The sequence below is a fragment of the Pristis pectinata genome, chromosome 2, assembly GCF_009764475.1.
Source record: "Pristis pectinata isolate sPriPec2 chromosome 2, sPriPec2.1.pri, whole genome shotgun sequence".
Classification (NCBI taxonomy): domain Eukaryota; kingdom Metazoa; phylum Chordata; class Chondrichthyes; order Rhinopristiformes; family Pristidae; genus Pristis; species Pristis pectinata.
This window is the reverse complement of record NC_067406.1, coordinates 136,136,392-136,161,841: the sequence shown is the minus strand read 5'-3', so window position 1 is coordinate 136,161,841 and position 25,450 is coordinate 136,136,392. Positions and strand designations below refer to the sequence as shown.

General features: G+C 44.9%; 1 protein-coding gene across 9 annotated transcripts in view; it reads left to right on the top strand.

Annotated features, from left to right (window-relative positions):
* The window catches only part of fam13a (family with sequence similarity 13 member A), a 252,848-nt gene that overhangs the window by 42,038 nt on the left and 185,360 nt on the right, over positions 1-25,450 (top strand). For 8 of the 9 annotated variants that reach the window (XM_052009895.1, XM_052009890.1, XM_052009901.1 and 5 more), the window contains one exon: positions 2,782-2,991. In XM_052009895.1, coding sequence (XP_051865855.1) covers positions 2,782-2,991 — 210 coding nt within the window. Of the gene's footprint in view, positions 1-2,781; positions 2,992-12,859; positions 13,020-25,450 lie in introns of those variants that run through there. The other variant, XM_052009930.1, reaches the window with a different exon arrangement.

Here is a 25,450-nt window from a genome sequence, read left to right as displayed (position 1 = left end):
CAATACAGCCCGAACATACGAACAAGTGTTTAGGAGACCGGCGGGGTGTATTTGCCGGCTGCTGCCTGGGAACTTGGTTCATGGCCCCAGTTCTGACTTGCAAACTATTCAAGTTACGAATGGCTCAAAGGAATGGAACCCTGCTGTAAATCTGGGGAGCACCTGCACTGTATTAGTTTAATTTAGTACTTGTAATTATTTTCTGGAACTTTAAATTTAATCTTTGAATTGTCTTTTTAATGACAATGTTAATTTTTAAATATCCACATACAACAGAGACATCTAAAGACTGTTCGATGTCAATTCAGGGTATCCCAGGGTGGGTTGAAAGGTCATGCCGCTTGAGGACTAGTCATCACTTGGACCCACTCCCACCTCACAGGACACCTCGCCGGGGTGGTTCCTTAGCCCACCCCGACCTCCAGAGCCAGGAAGTACAAGTCTGGGACAAGAAACTTATTTGGGCATTGGTTGGTACCAGGACCACTCTACCAGGGCAATGACACAGATCAGTCAACAAATACTGATCGCCTATGTTGTTGAGACGCACGGTCCTCGGCACAGGGCATGTTCCTTCATGCAGCACCCTTAACGTTACACCATGCAGCAGGGTACATCACTCTGACTTTGGTATTTTAGCAACTATTTCATTTTCAGAAGGGAGCAGCATGTGTCAATTAAAGAGTGAACGAGAGACCTGAACACAACAGCCATTTCATTTACTGTATCCCACCAAGATGTTGCAAGTCTCCAGGTGTATATAATGATTACAACTTCCACCTGTGGTTATTCCCATTAAACAAGCAGAGCTTCCATCTGTGAAGCGCTCTTGATAATCGGTAGGACTGGTGGACAACAGTGCTTCCTGAGGGGAAACACAAAGTCCAAGTCGAGTTTATTGCCATCTGCACAAGTACATGTGTGCACAGGTGCAATGAAAAACTTACTTGCAGCAGCATCACAGGCACAGAGCATTACAGACACAACATTCAGAAGAAAACTCATAAATTAAACAATTTTTACAAGAAAGAACACAATTAGAACAAAAAACAAAGCCCATTGATTGAGAGAAGTGTCAACTGATATGGCATTTCAATGTTCCAAGTTTTCTTTAAAGCTGTGCAAAGTGGCAAGGCTCTTGTCACTCAGAGTGGAGATAATTGGTTAATTCCTCTGTCAGTCAACTGTAGTGACCAGTTGTGACAGAGATTGATGTTGTGTGTGCACTTTATATGAAAGGATCCTCCAATCACTGCATTTTTTTCTGGGGAAATTATTCTGCTTTTGTGACGTAAACTTGCTGTAGTTTCTGTTTCCTCTGCGTTACGTACTCACTATTTTCTGAGTAAGTTGACTGTTTATTGTGAGCCATGCACCATCCAACCTCCAACTCATTGGCTGATGCAGTGTAGATAATAAGTATTATGTATTTTTAAAGCTATCTATTCACAGGCTGATAATGTCACTGGCAAGGCCAGCATTTACTGTCCATCCCTAATTGCCCATGAGGAGGTGGTGGTGAGCTGCCTGTCTGGGCTATTTCAACATAACATCCCAACTCCTGTACTCAGTGCCCTGAATTACGAAGGCCAAAGTGCCAAGAGCTCTCTTTATGACCCTATCTCCCTGTGATGCCACTTTCAAGGAACTAGGGACCTGTATCCCTAGGTCCCTCTGAGCTACTGCACACCTCAGAGCCCTACCATTCACTGTGGGGAAACTTTAATTCAATGAATCAAATAGAAGTCTCAGGTCAGTAATGGTGACCATGAAACAAAAGAACTGATATAAAATGCACCCTATTCACTAACGCAGGATGTGTTGGCCTTGCGTGATCTGACTTCCACCTGACTCCACACACGTGGTTAAGAACGTATACAAGGTGTTACACCAATGCAAGTCTTTCACACATTACAGTTCTTGAGAATCTTTCCAATTTCTAGTTTTGATTTTCAAAAGCCGGGAAACTCAACACCCTGATTAAAGCAAATAAAAAGAAAATCACCGAGTTTACAAAATAAGAACATAAGAAATAGAAACAGGAGTGGGCCAATCAACCTCTCGAGCCTGCAGCAGAATTGACCCAGATCATGGCTGATTTTCCACCTCAAGCACCACTTTCCTGCACTTTCCCCTCATCCCTTGATTCCCTCAATACCCAGAAATATGTGCACCTCTTTCTTGACTGCAACCCAGTGGTTGAACCTCCACAGACTTCCAGGGTAGACAACTCCAAAGATTCACCAACTACTGAATGAAGAAATTTCTCCTCATCTCAGTCCTGAATGTCCTACCCCTTTCTCTGAGACTGTGACCCTTAGGGGAAATGTCCTTTTTTAAACAAACGTTTATTTACTAAAAGCACTACAAAAGGACATCCAATGTCAAAATACTACAACTAATACAGAAAGTCGAAGAAAAACTATGCAAACTATATAGCTACAGCAATAACGCTAATTAACAACCGTGAAACGCACACGCAACACTTCAGATAAGAATCGCATTTTCACCGTCCACGACACGCGATCCTGGGAAAACGTCCTTCATGCATCCTCGCTGTCGAGCCCTGTGAGAATTTTGTGCGTTTCAATGGCGCTCTGAAATAACCCGGTAATGCCTCTCAGTTCAAAGATAGTTAAGGATGGATGTCAAATCATAGCCTTGTCCATGATACCATTGTCCTGTAAGTGCTTAAAAAATAAATTTAATATGGTGATGGTAATATGATTGACAAACGCTGATTGTTATGACTCAGAACTTGTGGTGGCTTCTCTCTGGCAGGACTGGAACAAGAAGGTCTCTTCCGAGTGAACGGGAATGTGAAGGTGGTGGACCGACTGCGGCAGAGTTATGACTGCGGGGCCGTGCCTGACCTCGTCCAGGAAGCGGACGTCTGCTCTGTTGCCAGTCTCCTCAAGCTGTTTCTGAGGGAGCTCCCCGACGCACTGATTGTCTCCAGGTTGCACTCCCAGTTCATGCGGCTCTATCACGGTGAGTCCCTTGCCTGTGTCTTGCAGACGCTACTGTAGAGGTTGGCATTCATCGCAGGAGCCAAGGGCAGGGAAGAAGGCCATTTGGCCAATCATGTCCGTGGTGTCCAAGAAAGAGCAGTTGAGGCAAATACAAATTCTCAGCTGTCAGTTTGATGGGTTATGGGACATCATGGTCATTCAGAGACATTCTAAAAGTAGTGAGGGTTTTTACCTCATCAGTCTTAGTGGCTCCCACACCTTGTACAGTTACAGGCATCAAGGGTTATAGATCAAGCGCTGGTAAATGGGAATGATATAGATGTGTGCTCAATGGTCAGTATGGACAAGGTGGGCCGAAGGGCCTGTTTCTTTGCTGTGTGACTCTGTGACCTCACTGTCCTTTTGGTTGAAAAATATCTTCTCAATTGCTCAAGTCAAGGTCGAGTTTATTGTCACGTGCACAAGTACATGTGTGCCCAGGTGCAATGAAAAACTTACTTGCAGCAGCATCACAGGCACATAGCATCACGTAAGCAGCATTCACAAGAAAAACATAAATATAAATCATACACAATTTTTACCAGAAAAAACACAATTAGAACAAAAAAAACAAAGTCCATTTCAGTGCAAAGTGGTCATAGTGTTGCTGAACTTTAGTGATTTGGGCTGTGCCGGTAGGTTCAAGAACCGAATGGTTGAAGGGAAGTAGCTGTTCCTGAACCTGGTGGTGTGGGACTTCAGGCTTCTGTACCTCCTGCTCGATGGAAGCTGCGAGAAGATGGCATGGCCCAGATGGTGGGGATCTTTGATGATGGATGTTGCCTTCTTGAGGCAGCTCCTCCTGTAGATACTCCTGATGGTGGGGAGGGATGTGTCCCTGATGTATTGGGCAATTGCCCTCTGATCCTTGAACCAATCACTTTAAACCTTTGCCCTCTCTGCCATAGGAACGAGACATCCCTGTCTGAAGTGACATCATAACTTCATACACAAGGAAATGTGGTTCTGGGTGCATTTATAATAAAAGAATAGATCCAGTGTAAGATCAGTCACTGTTACAGCTGGGAAGTCTCATTATTCAGAATGGGCAAGATCTAGTTTTGCTCAGAAGACTACATGAAATCAGAAATAAAACAAAAAATGCTGGAAACACTCAGCAGATCAGGCAACGTCTGTGGAGAGAGAAGCAGAGTTAACATTTCAGGTCAGTAACCTGAAAGTTCTGCTGAAATGTCATTGATCTGAAACACTTGTTTCTCTCCGCCCGACCTGTTCAGTGCTTCCAGAATTTTCTGTTTTTGTTAATAACAATTGGGCCTCTTGAATTGGTTTTTTGATAGTGTAGAAAATTCTACGTCATGCTCCAGACTTGATGGGAATGTGGGATGGGGCACTGTTCTTGGCTCTCCCAGTGTCCTGGGTGAATGACTGCAAGGTGGGGGAATGTGTGTGTCGGGGTGTCTAACTCACCCCCCTCACTGAAGTAGACCTCCCACACCATGTGTGTTGGGACCAGACAAAAGACTGTCATGTTCATTGCTAACATTTAAGACAGTTGTCCCGTGAGGTGGTATGAAAACAGGGTTCTGGAAAATGGTGGTCAGAGGGCGAAGGCAGGGAGAGTAGATCTAGCACTGGTGGGGCAAATAAATATCCAGTGCGGATTTGAACGAGAATCCGAGAGTGTGGACATGTGCTTTGAAATCCGTCGTCAGAGAGTCGTTTAAAACACACCATATTGTAACGACAGTGTGTTGTGCTCTGCCTGTGAAATTCATTAAGTTAGAAACTAATTTTGGAGGGAAAATTTAAAAAGATGCATGTTGTATATGATCCTAATATATTATACTTGATCTTAGAGAGGTGCATAAAATCATGAGGGGCATAGATTGGGTGAATGCACACAGTCTTTTTCCCAGGGTTGGCGAACCAAGAACTAGAGGGCATAGGTTTAAGGTGAGAGGGGAAATATTTAATAGGAACTTGAAGGGCAACTTTTTTTTACACAAAAGGTGATACGTATGTAGAAAGAGCTGCCAGAGGAAGTGGTTGAAGCAGGTACAATAACAACACTTAAAAGACAGTTGGACAGATACATGGATAGGAAAGGTTTAGAGGGTTATGAGCCAAACACTGGCAAATGGGACTGGCTTGGATGGGCATCTTAGTTGGCATGGACCAGTTGGGCCGAAGGGCCTGTTTCCTTGCAGTCTGACTTTATAACTATTATTCATCGCAATGGAAAAATAATAAATTGCAGATGATGGAAATCTGAAATAAAAACAGGAAATGCTGGAAGTAGCAAGTTAATTGGTAATTGGTCTATTATTGTCACATTTAAAACTTTAAGCACTTTATTTATACAACATGGTAACAGGCCCTTCCGGCCCAATGAGCCCACGCTGCCCAATTACACCCATGTTAACCTACTGACCCGTACATCTTTGGAATGTGGGAGGAAACCGGAGCACCCAGAGGAATCCCATGCAAACACGGGGAAAACGTACAAACTCCTTACAGACAGAGGCTGGAATTGAACCCCAATCGCTGGCACTGTAATAGTGTTACACTAACCGCTACGCTACCGTGCCGCCACATGTACTGGGATGCAGTGAAAAGCTTTTGTTTGCAAGGCATCCAGACAGATCGTTCCACACACATCGAGGTGGTACAAAAAGAAAAGTGATAACAGAATGCAGAACTTAGTGTTACAGATACAGAGAAATAGCAGTGCAGGTAGACAATTAAGGTGCAAGGGCCATGATTGGGAGATCAAGGTTAGGCAACATCTGTGGAGCTCAGTGACCTTGCATCAGAGCCTTTCGATCTACCAATGTCCTAAACACCTCAGCAGGATCATTCTCTGCAGCCCACCCACACAAGTTAACCCTTTAAATCCCAGGAACAGTAATTACTGCTCTGCAGTGCCATCCAGTGTCCAAAAGCTGCAACCACGTGCAGCTCTTCAAGGCTCCTTGTGTCACAGGCCGTCACACCAAGAAGAAACCAAACTTTAAACGTGAAAAGTGCCATTAGATGTGGACAGAATTAACAGTGAAAGTCTCATTGGCATCACTGATGCTTTATGGAAGACTGTTCACTTTAATATGATATGAAGGTGGTGTTTTATTGCAATGTAGTGGTGTGCATTGACATAGAGTCATAGATGGAAACAGCATGGAAACAGGCCCTTTGGCCCAACTTGTCCATGCTGACCATGGTGCCCACCAAGCTAGTCCCATTTACCTGAGTTTGGCCCATATCTCTCTAAACCCCTTCTATCCATGTACTTATCCAAATGTACAGCCAAAGGTGTACAAGATGATAAGAGGTATAGATCGAGTGGACAATCAGAGACTTTTTCCCAGGGCGATAATGGCCAACACGAGGGGACATAATTTTAAGGTAATTGGAAGAAGGTATAAGGGGGATGTCAGGGGTAAGTTTTTTACACAGAGAGTGGTGGGTGCACTGCCAACAGAGGTTGTGGGGGCAGATGCATTAGGGACATTTAAGAGACTCTTAGATAGACACATGAATGATAGGAAAATAGGGGGTTATGTGGGAGGGAAGGGTTAGATAGGTCTTAGAGCAGGATAAAATGTCGGCACAACGTTGTGGGCTGAAGGGCCTGTACTGTGCTGTAGTGTTCTATGTTCTTTTAAATGTTGTTATTGTACCTGCCTCAACCACTCCCTCTGGCAGCTCGTTCCATACAAGCACCTCCTTCTGCATGAAGAAGTTGCCCCTCAGGTCCCTTTTAAATCCTTCCCCTCTCACCTTTAACTTATGCCCTCTAGTTTTTTTGTTCCCCCTACCCGGCAGGAAAGGCTATGCACGTTGACCCTATCTATATCCCTCATGATTTTATACACCTCTATAAGGTCACACCTCAATCAAGGAATAAACTCCTAGCCTGTCCAACCTCTCCCTATAACTCAGGCCTTCAAGTCCTGACAGCGTCCTTGTAAATCTTCTCTGTACTCTTTCCAGTTGAATGATGTTTTTCCTATAACAGTCATCATGTATGATCTATTAACAATTTTTTTCAGACTGACCTATCAGAAATGCCTTTGGGTCACTACCGATACTTCGGGTCATCTAATGGATCTGAACCACTGCACAAATTCTCCACCCTGTACTAACCTGATCAGGTATCTAGTGCCAACCAAGCGGAACCTTTGTACCCGAGAGCGGTTGCCACTGGCAGTTAGGTGGCATAACCTGAGATCTTGCCCACCCAATACACTGGCAGCCTTTTGACCGTTCATCGCTCTCAAAGGCCTCTGAACTATCTTTAGGGGTTTTATGATCAATAAACATTTTTAATAGGCTTAAATAATAAAAAATTAAAGATCAGTGAATTGGTTAATGCAGGAATTTAAATAAAATCTTTATGATGGAGTAAAATAAATGAACTGCCTTACTCAAAGCTGGCAACTGCATCCAAATGAAAGGGGTTATGCTGCTTACATCAGCCATTCACTAATGTAAGGATGAAGGGACAGGTGCGAAGCGCATCTAGCAGATCACTTCAGGATGACACTGCTCCATCACTGAGCTCAATGTGAATCCTGCAGCAGAGTTCTACAGGTATGCTATGGTACCACCAGCCAAGAGTACGTGAGCTCAGTATTTTTTTTATTTACAGCGTGGTAACAGGCCCTTCCGGCCCAACGAGTCCACGCCGCCCATCTTAAACCCAAATTAACCTACCCGTACGTCTTTTTGCAATGTGGGAGGAAACTGGAGCACCCGGAGGAAACCCACGCAGACACGGGAGAACGTACAAACTCCTTACAGACAGCGACGGGAATCGAATCCCGATTGCTGGCACTGTAATAGTGTCGCGCTAACCGCTATGCTACCGTGCCGCTGATATTGATCGGATTGGACTTCCAATCCAGTCCAGGATTGAATGTGTAAAGAATTTATTGGTTTCAGGAATGCCAACCAGACTTGACATTCATCCCAATGTTACAGAGGAATTTTGGACTGATCTGAATTCAGAACCCCACCCCAGCAATCTTGGATGCAGTGTCCAGTTCTGGGCATTGCACCGAAGCAGGTATACTCTAGCCTTGATGAGGGCACAGTGCAAATTAACCAAATCAAGTCAAAAGGGATAACTCCATCCATGTGGCTATTATTTCAGTGACGTAAACATTAAAGGGATGTGTTAGGACAGGTGTAGGGAACTACAAGACGATAAGTCAGTGGAAAGTCAGAGACATTTTCCCCAGGGCAAAAATGGCTAACACGAGGGGGCATAATTTTAAAGTGACTGGAGGAAGGTATAAGGGGGATGTCAGAGGTAAGTTTTTTACACAGAGAGTGGTGGGTGCATGGAACGCACTGCTGGCAGAGGTTGTGGGGGCAGATACATTAGGGAAGAAACTCTTAGATAGACACATGAATGATAGAGAAATGGGGGTCTATGTGGGAGGGAAGGGTTAGATAGATCTTAGTGCAGGATAAAATGTCAGCACAACATCGTGGGCCGAAGGGCCTGCATTGTGCTGTATAATGTTCTATGCTCGATGCTCTATGAATCTAATTCCTCTAATTGGTGGCAGGAGGATTCAGCATTGGAAGAATTACGTAACTTTAAAATAAGAGCCAGGTCATTTAGGAGTAAAATCAGGATCAACATTTTTCATGAAGGTTGAAAAGCAGAAAAACTACAAATGTTGGAAATTTGAAATAACAAAGAAACGATGCTGGAAATACTCAGTAGGCCAGGCGGCATCAATGGAGAGAGAAACAGAGTTAACGTTTCAAGTCGAGGATGAAACCCTGACTCTGTTCCTCTCTCACACACACAGCCTGACCTGCTGAGTATTTCCAGCATGTTCTGTTGTTACTACACAAATAGGTTATTGGAAAACCAGAACCTTGTCCCTCCAGCCAGCAAGTGAGATTTTCATATAATCTTCTTCACAAGTTTTTTCAGCGAGTTACATGGAATGCTCCATGCTAGATAATTCCCTGAAAGCTCAAGAAGTGACAGCAACACGTAGGAAACAAAGGTTAAACATGATAGTATTGTAATTTATTTTCAAAGCAGTTCAAATGTTATGACAACAAAACAGCAGTGGAAAAATGGATTACTGCCCAGAGACAATGCACCTCCTGGAACAAATGAGGATATCCTTCTCATCCATACATAACAAGAGTGACCATGATGGGAGGATCTGGAGATGGTTCCTCCGTGGTCAACACCTTGACCTCAAGGTCCCTCTGTCACCTGGGCCTCTGTGCCATCTCTCCTCAGTTATTTTCAAGTGGCTGGGCCCACCTTAAGATGTTAGTCACTTGCATGTAACCGAGGACTAGCTTGTGGCCTGGCCAGATTAGATAAATGTTGGCAGGTTGACTGTTGCCTTGACTATTTTTCTTCCTTTTGTTGGCTAAGAACTTCAATCCTGACGATTGTTTCCTTTCCAGGGATTTCCAGGGATACTTCCCCAGCAACCACATTTTGGGCAAACCTTTTCTTGCCTTCTCTGTGGACACAGGTTCATCTTCTGCACGCCTCCGCAGTCGTCAATTTATTCTGCCTCACTTTCATTTCTGTTTCCTAACTTATTACAACCTTTAGACCCAGCACACTCCTGGGGTCATCATCGACCATCTGCTGGATCAAGAATCAAGAAAAATTCCAGGACTTTCCTTCAGTCTATGTTTAGGGATAGAGTCATATAGAGCTACACAGTGCGGAAGCGGGTCCCTCAGCCCAAATTGTCCATGCTGACCAAGTTGCCTAACTGAGCTCATCCTATTTGCCTGCGTTTGGCCCAAGTCTCTCTATCCATGCAACTGTCAAAATGCCTTTAAAATATTGTAATTGTACCCGCCTGTACAGCTTCCTCTGGCAGCTCTTTCCATATACCCACCACTCTCTGTGTGAAAAAGCTTCCTTCTAAATATCTCCCCTCTCATTTTAAACCCATGCCCTCTAGTCTTAGGCTTCCCTACCCTGGGGAAAAGACTTTGGCTATTCTCCCCATCTCTGCCCCTCATGATCTTAAGAACCTCTATAAGGTCATCCCTCAGCCTCCCTTGCTCCAGGGGAAAGGTCCGAGACTATCCGGTCTCTCCTTATAGCCCGCTCTCCTGTCTTGGTAACATCCTTTTTTGTGCCCTCTCCAGTTTAATGATATCCCTCCAATAGCAGGGTGACCAGAACTGTGCGTAGTACACCAAATGTGGCCTTACCAACGTCTCGTAGAGCTGTAACATGACTGCCCAGCTCTTGTACTGATGATGATCTGACGAGGTAAAATATCTAAAGCTGTGGATTTGGAATTGCAATTTGAATTGGTTTATTATTGTCACGTACGAGGTACAATGAAAAGGTTGTCTTGCATACTGTTCAGACTGATCAATTATTTACACAATGCGGTGAGGTAGTACAAGGTAAAACACAACAGAATTCAGAGTAAACTGCCACAGTTACAGAGGAAGTGCAGTGCAGGTAGACAATAAGGTGCAAGGTCATAACGAGGTAGATTGTGAGGTCAAGAGTCCATCTTGTTGTAAGGAACCATTCAATAGTCATATAACAACAGGATAGAAGCTGTCCTTGAGCCTCGTGGTTCGTGCTTTCAGGCTTTTATATCTTCTGCCTGATAAGACGGGGGGAGAAGAGAGAATGTCCAGGGTGGGTGGGGTCTCTGATTATGTTGGCTGCTTTACCAAGGCTGCGGGAAGTACAGACAGAGTCCATGGAGGGGAGGCTGGTTTCCGTGATGTGCTAAGCTGTGTCCGCAACTGTCTGTTGGAGATGTGGCCATCCTTGCCATGTCATGGCAAGAAAGACAACCTCCTCTTGAAGGCCTGGCTCTTTAATGGCCTTGAAAGGCTTGTGCGTGGTTGGTTCGTAGCCAGTGTGAATTGATAATGAAAGGGCGGGGGTTGATATAGTTCAATTGGAGGCTAGGTTGATCCTTGGGGTGAGGAGGTTACCTTTGGAGGAAAGGTTCAGGAGCTTGGGCCAATGCTCATTGACGTTGAGAAGAATGAGAGGTGATTTTGGGACCTGTGAGATTCAAAGGGGGTTGCCAGGAAGGATGCTGAGAACGTGTTTCCCTTTGTTTGGAAATCTGTGATCAGGGGTCAGAGTCTCAGGAAAAGCCATTGTCGTTCCATTTGGAGATGAGGAGGAATTTTTTTCTCTCAGAAGGTCATGAGTCTTTGGAAACCTGTCCCTCAGAGGGATGTGGAGACGGAGTCGTGGAATATGTCAAAGGCCAAGTTAGACCGATTTTGAGTAGATAGGGGAATCAAAGGTGTGGGGGACAGGCAGGAAGTAGATAAATAACAAAAAAGTGGAAGTGAGGCCAAGTTCAGATCAAACATGATCTTATTGAATATAGATGCAAACTTGAGGTCCAACTTCCGTTCCTGTTTCCTGTACTTGGATGGAACAGACTCCATCCAAAAATCATACCAAAGGCTACTTATGTGTTATATTTCTCAGGAAATTAGAATTCTGAAACTTTACACATTCTTATTCATTGAAAGGAGCGTATCTTTCTGCTGAGGTTATAGGAATATTGGTGTTGGATACAGAGAATGGAGGACATTTGATCAACCAGCAACTTTTTGTTCCGTTGCAAGCTAAAGCTCAGATGAACCTATGAGTATTGTGTTGTGGAAGGTATTTCACACACATTTGTTCCGACTAATCATTCCCATATTGTGGTCAAAACCAAGAGCTATGTATGGAGGACTCAGGACATACCCAGACTGGTCTGAGAACAGAGAACAGTAAAGCATAGGAACAGGCCCTTCGGCCCACAATGTCTGTGCCAAATTAAATTAATCCCTTCTGTTTGCACGTGATCCATATCCCTCCATTCTCTACATATTCATGTGCCTATCTAAAAGCCTCTTGAATAACATGGGCAACTATGTTTGCTGAGGAATTGTGAATGGAATTGAACATTTTGCAGTCATCAGCGAACCTACCTACATCTGACCTTATGTTGAAAAGAAGGTCAAAGACGAAATAACTGAAGATGATTGGGTCTAGGACACTGCCCTGAAGAAGTGGACAAGTACATGGATTGGAAAGGTTGAGAAGGTTATGGGCCAAATGCTGGCAAATGGGACTAGCTTGGATGGGGCATCTTGGCCAGCATGGACCAGTTGGGCCGAAGGGCCTGTTTTCATGCTGTATGACTCTATAAGTGCACTGATGTCCTGGGGATGCATTGATAAACCTCAAAATCCACAAACATCTCTCAAAGAAAGATGTTTGAGAATATGTCTGAGTATGGCTCCGACCACTAAGTGTTTTCCCCTTGATGCCACATTCAGTCAACTGCTGCCTTGATGTCAAGGACAGTCACTCTCAGCACACCTCTGGAATTCAGCTCATTGACCAGTTCTTGGACCAAGGCTGTAATGAATATATTGGGCTGGATTACGCTGACCACAAGTAGTTCTGTAGGAAGCCACCAGCTGGGTGAGGTGCACACACCAGTGCGTTCCAGATACCCTGCGCACTGCAGAAAAGAAGTACCAACCCCACAGAAGGTTTGATGCTGGCACTCCTGACCTCTCACTCTGCCCTTGGACTCCCACCGAATCCAGGGAACTTCCGCACTATCTTGAGTTGACGTGCCAGACACATTTGATATTTGGCCCTTCAACTTCACACTAGTTAGTGCATTCAGCATAGCCCCATTCATCTGACTGAAGTCGCTGAAATTCACTCAAAAGGCAGGTGACTTGTTTTTCAGTTTATTTCAGTAATCTTGATAGTTCATAATTAATTCTGGTTACAAATATTCTTTAAAAAAATAGATTTGATTGTTTTATTTTTAATTATGTAAACATTTGTCAAGTAACTCATCATCACGGACATCTAGAGACATTGGAAAAGGCCATTAACAGCTTGAGCTGTCAGAAGCCATCAGGGTGGTCCATAGGTGGGCTTCACCTCCACCAGCTGAGGCCTCGTCACCGCTCACGGACTGCTCCAATTTGTGGAAGGCCAGCGGCAACAGGAGAATGTTAGGAGCTATACAGTCGTAACAGGTAATTGTGACAGTAGAGCTGGAATAGGTGGTGTTGGGGGTTGAACGTGAAGTGTGGCCTGGGTCCAATGAGACCTGAGCCAATAAAGGGGGCAGAACTATTGCAGAGACTAAAATAGCTGCCCCCTTCCTGGCGATTTTCCCAAGCCCAGCCTGCACTTCATGTTCCATTCCCGAAACTGGAGTGCCAGCTGAGGTTATGTGCTCATGTGTCTGGAGCAGGACTTGAACCCACCACTCTCTGACATGGGCAGTGCTCAGACAGCAGTCCCCACCTTCTGCTCTATCTTACCCAACCTGTGCTGGACAGACGAGGAATATAAAATTGTGAGAGGCATTGACAGGTAGACAGTCTGTCTTTTTCCCAGGATGGGAATGTCAAATATTAGAGGGCACAGATTTAAGATGAGAGAGTATTGGTATTGGTTTATTATTGTCACTTGTACTGAGGTACAGTGAAAAATTTGTCTTGCATAACCGATCGTACAGGTCAATTCATTACATAATGCAGTTACATTGAGTTAGTACAGAGTGCATTGATGTAGTACAGGTAAAAACAATAACAGTACAGAGTAAAGTGTCACAGCTACAAGGAAGTGCATTGCAGGTGGACAATAAGGTACATTATCACAACAAGGTAGATTATGAAGTCAAGAGTATCTCATCGTATAAGGGCACCGTTCAATAGTCTTATCACAGTGGGATAGAAACTGTCCTTGAGCCTGGTGGTATGTGCCTTCAGGCTCCTGTAACTTCTGCGTGATGGGAGAGGAGAGAAGAGAGAATGACCCAGGTGGGTGGGGTCTTTGATTATTCTGACTGCTTCACCAGGGCAGCGAGAGGATAAGACAGAGTCCAAGGAGGGGAGGCTGGTTTCCGCGACGCGCTGGGCTGTGTTCACAACTCTCTGCAGTTTCTTGCGGTCCTGGGCAGAGTAGTTGCCATACCAAGCCATGATGCATCCAGATAGGATGCTTTCTATTGTGCATCAATAAAAGCTGGTGAGTGTCAAAGGGGACATACTGAATTTCTTTAGCCTCCTGAGGAAGTAGAGGCACTGGTGAGCTTTCTTTGCTGTGGCTTCTACGTGATTTGACCAGGACAGGCTATTGGTGATGTTCAATCCCAGGAATTTGAAGCTCTCACCCTCTTGACCTCAGCACCATTGATGTAGATAGGTGCATGTACACCGCCCCCTTTCCTGAAGTCAATGACCAGCTCTTTTGTTTTGCTGACATTGAGGGAAAGGTTGTTGTCATGACACCATTCCACTCAGCTCTCTATCTCCTTCCTGTACTCCAACTCATCGTTATTTGAGATACAGCCTACAATTGTGGTATCATCTGCAAACTTGTAGATGGAGTTAGAGCAGAATTTGGCCACACAGTCATGAGTATATAGGGAATAGGTTAGAGGGCTGAGGACGCAGCCTTGTGGGGCACCAGTGTTGAGAATAATCGTGCTGGGGGTGTTGCTGCCTATCCTCACTGATTGTGGTCTGTTGGTCAGAAAGTCAAGGATCCAGTTGCAGAGGGAGGTGTTGTGTCCCAGGTCTCGGAGTCTGGTGATGAGTTTGCTTGGAATTATAGTATTGAAGGCAGAGCTGTAGTCAATAAGCAATAGTCTAACTTACTGTCCAGATGCTCCAGAGCTGAGTGTCGGGCCAGGGAGATGGCGTCCACTGTAAACCTGTTTCGGCGATAGGCGAATTGCAGTGTGTCGAGGTTGTCTGGGAGGCTGGAGTTGATGTGTGCCATGACCAACCTCTGAAAGCACTTCATGATGGTGGATGTCAGAGCCACTGGTCGGTAGTCATTAAGGCATGTTACCTTGCTTTTCTTCGGTACCGGGATGATAGTGGTCTTCCTAAAACAGGTGGGAATTTGAGATTGAAGGAGGGAGAGATTAAATATGTCTGTAAATACTCCTGCCAGCTGATCAGCACAAGGTCTGAGCACTCGGCCAGGGACACCATCTGGGCCAGATGCTTTCCTCAGGTTCAGTCTCCAGAAGACTGATCTTACATCCTCAATGGTGACCATGGGTTTAATTGATTGGAGGCTGTCAGGGTGGGTGGTGACAATCCACTTCCCTTCTATTCAAAATGCGTATAGAATGCGTTAAGCTTATCAGGAAGGGATGTGCTGTTGTTAACTATGCAGCCCGTCTTCGTTTTGTAACCCGTTATAGCATATAAGCCCTGCCACAACTGATGGCTGGTCTGGGACTCTATTTTGAACCAGTGTTGTCTCTTAGCATTCCTGATAGCTTTTCAAAGGTCATATCTCGATTTCCTGTACAGGTCAGGATCACCAGATTTGTGTGCAGCTGTCCTCGACTTCAGTAGGGAGTGGATCTCTCGGTTCATCCATGGTTTCCGGTTTGGGAACACCCGTATTGTCCTCTTTGGTACACAGTCCTCAACACACTTGCTGATAAAGTCCGTGATGGTGGTGATGTGCTCATCTAGGCTGACAGCTGAGTCTTTGAACATGGACCAGTCCACTGACTCAAAGCAGTTGCGTAGAAGCTCATCTGTTTCCTCAGACCAGCACTGCACACTCTCTGTACTCGAAAGTGTAAAGGAGATGTGCGGGGCAAGTATTTTTACATAGAAAGTGGTGGGTGGCTGGAACGTGCTGCCAGGGGAGGTGGTGGAAGCAGATTCAATTGCAACATTCAAGAGGCATTTAGACAGATGTATGAACAGGCCGGGAATGGAGGGATATCGGCCACATGTAGGCAGATGTGGTTAAATTGGCATCATGGTTGGCACAGACATTGTGGGCAGAAGGGCCCGTTCCTGTGCTGTAATGCTCTGCGTTCTTTGTAAGTAGTGAGCAGCGGGGGACATTGGCAGCAAGTGGCGTCACTGGAAACGTGTGCAGGAGGCCGCTAGCTGTTTCCTATAGGAACCTTAGCGATAAAATTCCTGTCGTGCCAAAGATCGGACTTCAAAGTAGTGAAACCTGGCAGCATCTGCCCTTCCATTTCAGGTCTACATTTGAACTTTAGAGGACTCCAATATTTCCGAAGTTTGGAACGTTTATCAAGTTGAAATCGACACGCTGTAAGGGTTAATTCCAAGTTGGAGTGGTGGGCAGGGGCAAAATCTGCCTTGATTGTTAAGTTGTTTACACCCAATAACTTCCTCTTTTGTGACACTGTAGCTGTATCTTCTACCTTGTTATCCCAACCAAAGCATTATTGTGTTGACTTGTTGGGTGCCAGCAAGTCATTGAGTGACCTTGTGCAGGAGGGAATTGAATAACTACTCAGTGCAGTCAACAACAATTATCTTGAGACAAAATTAAAATCAAAAGATAATCTTTGAAATCCTCGACAGTGAGTCTCCAGTTATTCTGGGAGTCGTCGAGGGGAAGGTTGTCTGTATTTATGAATCAGGATACCAAAATAATGTCTTCTATTGGAAGTCAGCTTACTTTCTCTGTCTGATTTACTGGGAAAGATTATTTGAGTGGGATAGCTAATTCTACACCGTCGGAATATCTGGGTACATTTCGGGGAATGGGATAAGCATCTAATGAACTCAGGCTTGATTTAACAGCAAGCCAGAAGCAATTTAGATAACAGAATTATCTTAATTTTACAATTCAGAATTGCCTGTTCATAATGTATATGATTTAACAATAAAACAATATCAGTGTTTGTTATCATGCAGTCAATTTTGTCAATGAAATTGCTTGTTCAGGCTGTGTCACTTTTGGTTATTGCAAAATAAACTCTCAAAGTGAAAAAGTGATAGATTTATATTCCATGTTTTACACATGCCTTTGAGACTGTCGTTAAAGTGCTTTATAACCAGTGAAGTATTTTTGAAGTGTGGTCACTGTTGAAATATAGCAGCTAGTTTTCACATTGCAAACCTACAAGGTTATGTGACAATGACTAAGACACGGTGGTCTAGAAATTTATTTGCAAAGTCCTTTCTTTTAGCGTTACACAATCTTTATTCCCTAGGTGAACCACGAACGGCAGCCATTTCCAAATCACTTCACTTCAGCCAGATCCAACCTTGCACTTCTGGGGATGAGTCATCCTTGTGCTATTTCTATGTGAGATGTCATTCCTGTGCAACACTCCTATTGGAGAATTGTGGGGAACTTAGACAAAGGTGTCCACAAAATTGGGAGCAATTTTGAGCCCAATACCTAAGGAAAGATGTGTTGGCCCTGGAGAGAGTCCAGAGGAGGTTCACAAGAATGATCCCAGAAATAAAAGGTTTAACATATAAGGAACATTTGCTGAGTCTGGGCCTGTACTCGGTGGAGTTCAGAAGGATGAGGGGGATCTCATTGAAATCTACCGAATATTGAAAGGCCTGGAAGGAGTGGATGTGGAGAGGATGTTTCCATTAGTAGGAGAGTCTGGGATCTGAGGGCACAGCCTCAGGATAAAGGGGTGTCCCTTTATAACTGAAATGAGGAGGAATTTCTTCAGCCAGAGGGTGGTGAATCTGTGGAGTTCGTTGCTATGCAGGGCCGTGGAGGCCAAGTCATTGGATCTGCAGACAGCAGCTTGCAACGAGTTAAGGTAGAGGTTGATAGGTTCTTGATTGGTAAGGGAATTGAGGGTTACAGGGAAAAGGCAGGAGAATGGGGTTGAGAAAAAAAAATCAGCCATGATTGAATAGTGGAGCAGACTCGATAGGCTGAATGGCCTAATTCTGTTCCTGTAGCTTATGGTCTTAAGCGTATTTGGGTCTTCCCATTGCAATGTTGGATTGGGACCTTATTGGTATTGGTTTATTATTGTCACTTGTACCGAGGTACAGTGAAAAACTTGTCTTGCAAACTGTTTGTACAGATCAATTCATTACACAGTGCAGATACATTGAGTTAGTACAGAGTACATTGAGGTAGTACAGGTAAAGAAAACAATAACCGATTGCAGAGTTAAGTGTCGCAGCTACAGGGAAGTGCATTGCAGATAGACAATAAGGTGCAAGGTCACAACAAGGTAAATTGTGAGGCCAAGAGTCCATCTCAATGTAAAAGGAAACTGTTCAATAGTCTTATCACAGTGCGATAGAGGCTATCCTTGAGCCTGGTTGTATGTGCTCTCAGGCTCCTGTATCTTCTGCCTGATGGGAGAGCAGAGAAGAGAGAATGACCCGGGTGGCTGGGGTCTTTGATTATGCTGGCTGCTTCACCAAGGCAGCGAGAGGTAAAGACAGAGTCTATGGAGGGGAGGCTGGTTTCTGTGACGCACTGGGCTGTGTCCACAACTCTCTGCAGCTTCTTGCAGTACTGGGCAGAGCAGTTGCCATATCAAGCCATGATGTATCCAGATAGGATGCTTTCTATTGTGCATCGATAAAAGTTGGTGAGTGTCAAAAGGGACATGCCAAATTTCTTTAGCCTCCTGAGGAAGTAGAGACACTGGTGAGCTTTCTTGGTTGTGGCGTCTACGTGGTTGGACCAGGACAGGCTACTGGTGATTTTCACTCCCAGGAAATTGAAGCTCTCAACCCTCTCAACCTCAGCACCATTGATGTAGACAGGTGCATGTATACCGCCCACTTTCCTGAAGTCAATGACCAGCTCTTTTGTTTTGCTGACATCGAGGGAAAGATTGTTGTCATGACACCATATCACTAAGCTCTCTCTCTCTTTCCTGTATTGGGACCTCAGTCCCTTATTTTCCATCCACCTGCTCTCCAGCATCCTCCTCCCCACACACCATTTGTGCTCCCTAGGTTCAGGCCCCAACATCCTTCAAACAGCCATTGGCATCGCACTCCAAAGAAACTTTCTCTCCAGTGACAAGAGAGTCTAATAACAGAGGACATAGGTCTTAGGTGAGGTTTGGAGGAGATCTGAGGAAGAATTTTTTCACCCAGAGGGACACACTGCCTGAGATCATGGTATTGGTGGAGGCAGATACTCTCATTTAGAAGCACCTGGATGAGAACTTGAATCTCCAAGGTATAGTAGGCGACAGACCAAGTGCTGGTAAATGGGATTAGCACAGATAAGTACTTGGTGGTCGGCATGGACTTGGTGGGTTGAAGACCCTGTGTCCATGCTGTGTGACTCTGTACATAGCACATCCAGCAAAGTCACGTGGATGCACTTGGACTTATGGGGTGAGCATCAGACAGAGCACTGGAAATAACTCCTCAATGTTTCTCAGAATGAGTGCCACAGGATCTGTTACATCCACCTGAAAAGGCAGACAGGACCTTACTTCAACATTTCATTCCTCCAACGTTCAGCCCTCGGTGAACATTTCATTCCTCCAACGTTCAGCTCCAACCCTCGGTGCTATGCTGAAGCATCTTCCCAGATTTTGTTTTCAAGTCTCTGAAGTGGGAATGAACTCAAAGGCTCTAACTCTGAGGCACGGACACTACCCACAGATCCACAAATGGCATACTCAGCTATGTTCCATATTCCTTGGCAAGGGCAAGATGGATTCAGTAGGAACAGGAAGTCACCAAAGCAACACACAAGATGCTGGAGGAACTCAGCGGGTCAGGTAGCGTCAATGGAGGGAAATCTATGGAGGGAAAGGGGCTGCAGATGATGGGATCTGATAGGAGAGGAAGGTGGAGCATGGAACCAAATGAAGGAGGTGGGGAGGGCAGGGGGGGATCCAGTGGGAGGAGGGTGTGGGTGAGGGGGCAGACGGAGTGGGTGGAGGGGGGGAAAGAAAGAGTGATGGGAGGCTGGGGTGAGTGTCGGAAGAACTGGGCATCAAAGCAACTTCCTCTTAATGACTCCTTTTTGAGTCTTGTCGTCAGGTCATTGACATCAGGCATGTTCGTTGTGCTGCAGAATCCCTGCCCCATTGATGTCATTGAGGTTTCCTGCTCTGGCTTTAAGCAGGATTTTGCAGAGAGTCTGAAAGTGACATACGGCAGATACTGGAAACCTGAAATAAAATGGACAATGCTTTAAATTCTAAGTGTGTCAGGCAGCAACTGTGGGGAGTGAAGTGGCGTTAACTTTGCATCAGGTCGGCAGTTCTGCTGGGGTGTGAAATGTTGCATGACCAGCTGAGTACTTACTATTTTCCAGTGAGCTCTACTTTGGGATTTCTTCTGCAAGGAATGCAGAATGGGCGATGATTTTCAGAGGGAAGAAATCCTCTGGACACCCCTTTTCCCCATCTGCTTTCTGGTGGCAAATAACTACAAGACAGAGGCTTGGCATGGTGTGCCCAGGACCCTCCCTCCAAAAATTACCTCGGAAGTGTGACCTTCCCTGGCACAGACCCTTCCACAACTACCAACACAAACATTTTCCCTACAACCCAACTACACTTGTCCAGCAGCTGATTCCAGAACTGTAGTTCCAATCTCAAACAGCACGGAAGGAGGCCACTTATCCCATTGTACCTGTGCTAGCTTGTGAAAGGCCTATCCTGTTGGTCCATTGCTTTCCTCCTAGCTCCCTACCAGTTCTCATAAAGAACTGATGAGATGTGTTTGCAGTGAATATTGTACTATGATTGTCCTCCTTATGTAAACTGTGCAGAATCACACCAGGGACGAGAGAAATTATTTTGACTAGTAAGATTTGAGAGGCAGAAGATACAGTCACATGAGATTGAAACAAAGCCATCCTTCCAGTATCTGGCCTGGTTCACATCCAGGAGCGATTAGCATCAAGTCAGATGATAACTGTGTCTGAAGGCATTTGGCAAATGGCAAATACTTAATCACCTCCTTTGTGATATTCCAAGTTTAGTCTTTGGATTGAAATGCTACACCATGTACAGTTAATACTGGAATCCACAGTTTATTCTGTAACACATCAAAATGTATCTTTTGCTGAAGAATGATGCTTCTTGTAAATGTGATCCAGTTGCAAAATCTCCCAGCCTCCCATAATTTTCTCACAACCTTCCGGAATTGTGAATTTGAATCCGAAGGTTGTTCTGCAGTGCTGGTATCTGGTGTGGAGTCGCAACCTCTCCCACAGACAGCAATCTCCTCCATACCATCCAATGCAAGTAGGATGTATGTGGATTACAAAGCAGGGAAGGGTCGGAAGATGACGGACTGATGATTGTTGAGTGTCCTATTGATTTTCTGGAGTTAATCTCCTTCATTTGTGATTCATTTATTTTGAGCCTTTCCTACTTTAAGAAAATCCCAAAGCACTTTGCAGGCAATTAGGTATTGCACAGGAAAGACAGCAGTCTGATGTATGCACAGCAAGATCTCACAAACAGCAATGAGGAAAGTGACCAGATAATCCATTTTTTTTGACTGGCACATTTTTCTACCTCAGCATGGAGACATGATCTCAGTTTAATACCTCATCCGCAGACAGCATTTTCACAAGATTACATGCTGAACTCAAACAGACTTCTGACCCTGCATAGACTTAATAGGCCGAATGGTTTCTCATACCTTGACAATGATTTTATTCAATAAACAATGCTGCCAACTATCTGGTTATTACAACACTGCTGTTTGTAGGAGCATGCTCTGCCAAAACTGGATACCTGTTTCCATGCATCACAATAATGATTATATTTTGCAAAGGACTTAATTGACTGTGAACCATGTTGGGCTGTCCTGAGGTTGTGAAAGGCGCTTTACAAATGCAAGTCTTTCTTCCAAGTTGAAAATGCCTTGAAAGAGAAAGAATCACCGTGGTGTGGAACTAGGGAGCTCATCTCCTTTAGCTGGAAGTTGTTGGCTGGTGAGATGAGCAGAGTGACGATGAGGAGCTGGTTATAAATGGATAAGGATTGTGCTGCTCAGGGAAATCTATCTAACAACAACAACGACACTGTGCACAGAACATTGGCCATTCCAACCTAGTACCTTAGCTGGGGATTCAGGCGCACATTTAATCGTCGAATGCTGAAATGAACTTTGGCGCTTGCAAAATAGTACTCTGGCATTTTATCTTTTAAAACTCTGACAGAAATTGTTGGGCAATTTGACAGAAGTATGATTAGAAAGGCCAGATGAACATTTGGAAGAATTAAGCAACTGATTCAGAATCAGATTTATTATCACTGACTTATATGATGTGAAATTTGTTGTTTTGCAGCAGCAGTACAGTTCAAAGACATAAAATTACGATAAATTACAAAAATAAATAAACAGTGCAAAAAAAAGGAATAATGGGGTAGTGTCATGGGTTCATGGACCATTCAGGAATCTGATGGTGGAGGGGAAGAAGCTATTTCTGAATTATTAAGTGTGGGTCTTCAGGCTCCTGTACCTCCTCCCCGATGGTAGTAATGGGAAGGGGTCATGTCCCGGATGGTGAGGGCCCTTAATGATGGATGCCACCTTCTTGAGGCACCACATCTTGGAGATTCCCTCCATGGTGGGGAGGGTCATGCCCATGATGGAGCTGGCTGAGTCTACAATCATCTGCGGCATCTTGCAGTCCTCTGCATTGGAGCCTCCATACCAGGCACGTGATGCAACCAATCAGAATGCTCTCCACCGTATATCTAGAGAAATTTATAAGAGTCTTCGGTGATGTACCAACTCTCCTCAAACTCCTAATGAAGTAGAGCTGTTGGCATGCCTTCTTCATGATTACATCGATGTGACGGGCCTGGATAGATGTTCTGAGATGTTGAAGCCCAGGAACTTGAAACAATTAGCATCATCATCTGGAGCCATTTGTTTATCTAGTGGTTTTCACTCAATGCTGGAACTGCTTCTAATCTAGGTGGAGCTGATCTTGAGGGGTTTGCCATTGCCACTTACCAACCAGAACTGGTCCTGGGGCTTAGAGGACATGTTGGGACTATTTCCTATTTAGAGAAGGTGAGGAAGGAATTCAATTCAAAACAGAACACACTGAAAATACTCAGCAAATAGAGCAGGCAGCATCTGTGGAATGAGAAACAGACTTAATATTTCAGATTGAAGCCAGGCCCACTTGGGACATGAAATGTTAATTCCGTTTCTCTCTCTCTCTCTCTCTACAGATGCTGCTTGACCTACTGAATGCTTTCAGCATTTTCTGTTTTTATTTCAGGTTTTCAGCATCTGTGGTTTTTAAAACATTTTTTATTTGGTTTTATCACTCAGTACGGGGAAAGACTAGTTAGGAAGAAGAAGGCAGCATACATAAGGTTTAAGCAGCAAGGATCGGACAGGGCTCGTGAAGAATATAGGGTTTCAAGGAAGGAACTTAAGTAGGGGCTGAGGAAAGCTGGAAGGGGACATGAAAAGGCTTTGGCAAGTAGGGTTAAGGAGAATCCCAAGGCTTTTTTCTCGTAGGTAAAGAGCAGAAGGATGGCTAGGGTAAAGGTACGTCCGATTAAAGACAAAGGTGGGAGGATGTGCCTGGAAGCTGTGGAAGTGGGTGAGGTTCTCAATGAATACTTCTCTTCAGTATTCACCAAGGAGAGGGGTCTTGATGACGCTGGGGACAGTGTTGGTAAGGGTAATGTTCTAGAGTATGTAGATATCAAGAGAGAGGATGTGTTGGAGCTGTTAGAAAATATTAGGACAGATAAGTCCCCGGGGCCTGACGGAATATTCTCCAGGCTGCTCCGGGAGGCGAGGGAGGAGATTGCTGAACTGTTGGCTAGGATCTTTGAGTCCTCATTGTCCACGGGGATGGTACCGGAGGATTGGAGGGTGGCAAATGTTGTCTGCTTATTCAAAAAAAGTAGTAGGGATAGTCCAGGGAATTACAGGCCGGTGAGCCTTACATCTGTGGTGGGTTCGCTGTTAGAAAGGATTCTAAGAGATAGGATCTATGAGAATTTAGGGAATCATGGACTGATTAGGGATAGCCAGCATGGCTTTGTGAAGGGAAGATCATGCCTCACAAGCCTGATAGGGTTCTTTGAGGAGGTGACCAGGAAGATTGATGAGGGTAGTGCAGTGGATGTGGTCTACATGGATTTTAGTAAGACATTTGACAAGGTTCCACATGGTAGGCTTCTTCAGAAGGTCAGAGACCAAGGGATCCAGGGAGGCTTGGCCGTGTGGATTCAGAATTGGCTTGCCTGTAGAAAGCAGAGAGTTGTGGTGGAGGGAGTGCATTCGGATTGGAGGGCTGTGACTAGTGGTGTCCCACAGGGACCTCTACTTTTTCTGATATTTATTAATGACTTAGATGAGGGGGTAGAAGGGTGGGTTAGCAAGTTTGCAGATGACACAAAGATTGGTGGTGTTGTGGATAGTGTGGAGGGCTGTCGAAGCTTGCAGAGGGATATTGATAAGATGCAGAGCTGGGCTGACAAGTGGCAGATGGAGTTCAATCCAGAGAAGTGTGAGGTGGTACACTTTGGAATGACAAACTTCAAGGCAGAGTACAAGGTAAATGGCAGGATTCTGGGCAGTGTGGAGGAGCAGAGGGTTCTGGGGGTTCATATCCACAGATCACTGAAAGTTGCCTTGCAGGTGGATAGGGTAGTTAAGAAAATTTATGGGATGTTAGCTTTCATAAATTGTGGGATCGAGTTTAAGAGCCACGAAGTAATGATGCAGCTTTACAAAACTCTGGTTAGACCGCACTTAGAGTACTGTGTCCAGTTCTGGTCACCTCATTATAGGAAGGATGTGGAGGCATTGGAAGGGGTGCAGAGGAGATTTACCAGGATGCTGCCTGGATTAGAGAGTATGGATTATGAGGAGAGACTAAAGGAGCTAGGGCTTTACTCAATGGAGAGAAGGAAGATGAGGGGAGACATGATAGAGGTGTACAAAATATTAAGAGGAATAGATCGAGTGGACAGCCAGCACCTCTTTCCCAGGGCACCAATGTTCAATACAAGAGGACATGGCTTTAAGGTAATGGGTGGGAAGTTCAAGGGAGATGTCAGAGGGAGGTTTTTCACCCAGAGAGTGGTTGGTGCATGGAATGCGCTGCCTGGGGTGGTTGTGGAGGCTGATACATTGGTCGTTCAAGAAATTGTTAGATAAGCATATGGAGGAATTTAAAGTAGAGGGATATGTGGGAGGAAGGGGTTAGATAGTCTTAGGTGTGGTTTGAAGGGCGGCACAACATGGTGGGCCGAAGGGCCTGTATTGTGCTGTACTGTTCTGTGTTCTATGGTAAAGACAGGAGAAACTAAGACTGAGAGCAGGACTGGATAACTCCAGAGAATCCGAATGAATAGCATCTTCCAAGAAGTCAATGCTAAACCTGGTCACCGGTGAAACTTTTTTTTCCATTTCCTTCTGGTATTTTCAAAGAAAATACGCAACAATAAAGTTTTTTTTGTTGTTTTGCTGCAAACGAGAATGGGGTGAAAAGCCATCCTCAGTCATTTCTTGAGGGCCCACATTTAAGGTGAGAGGAGGTAAATTCAAAGGAGATGTGCAGGGCAAGTTTTTTTACACAGAGAGTGGTGGGTGCCTGGAATGCACTGCCAGGGGTGGTGGTGGAGGCAGATACAATAGAGGCGTGTAAGGGGCTGTTTGATGGGCACATGAATATGCAGAGAATGGAGGGATACAGACCATGTGGA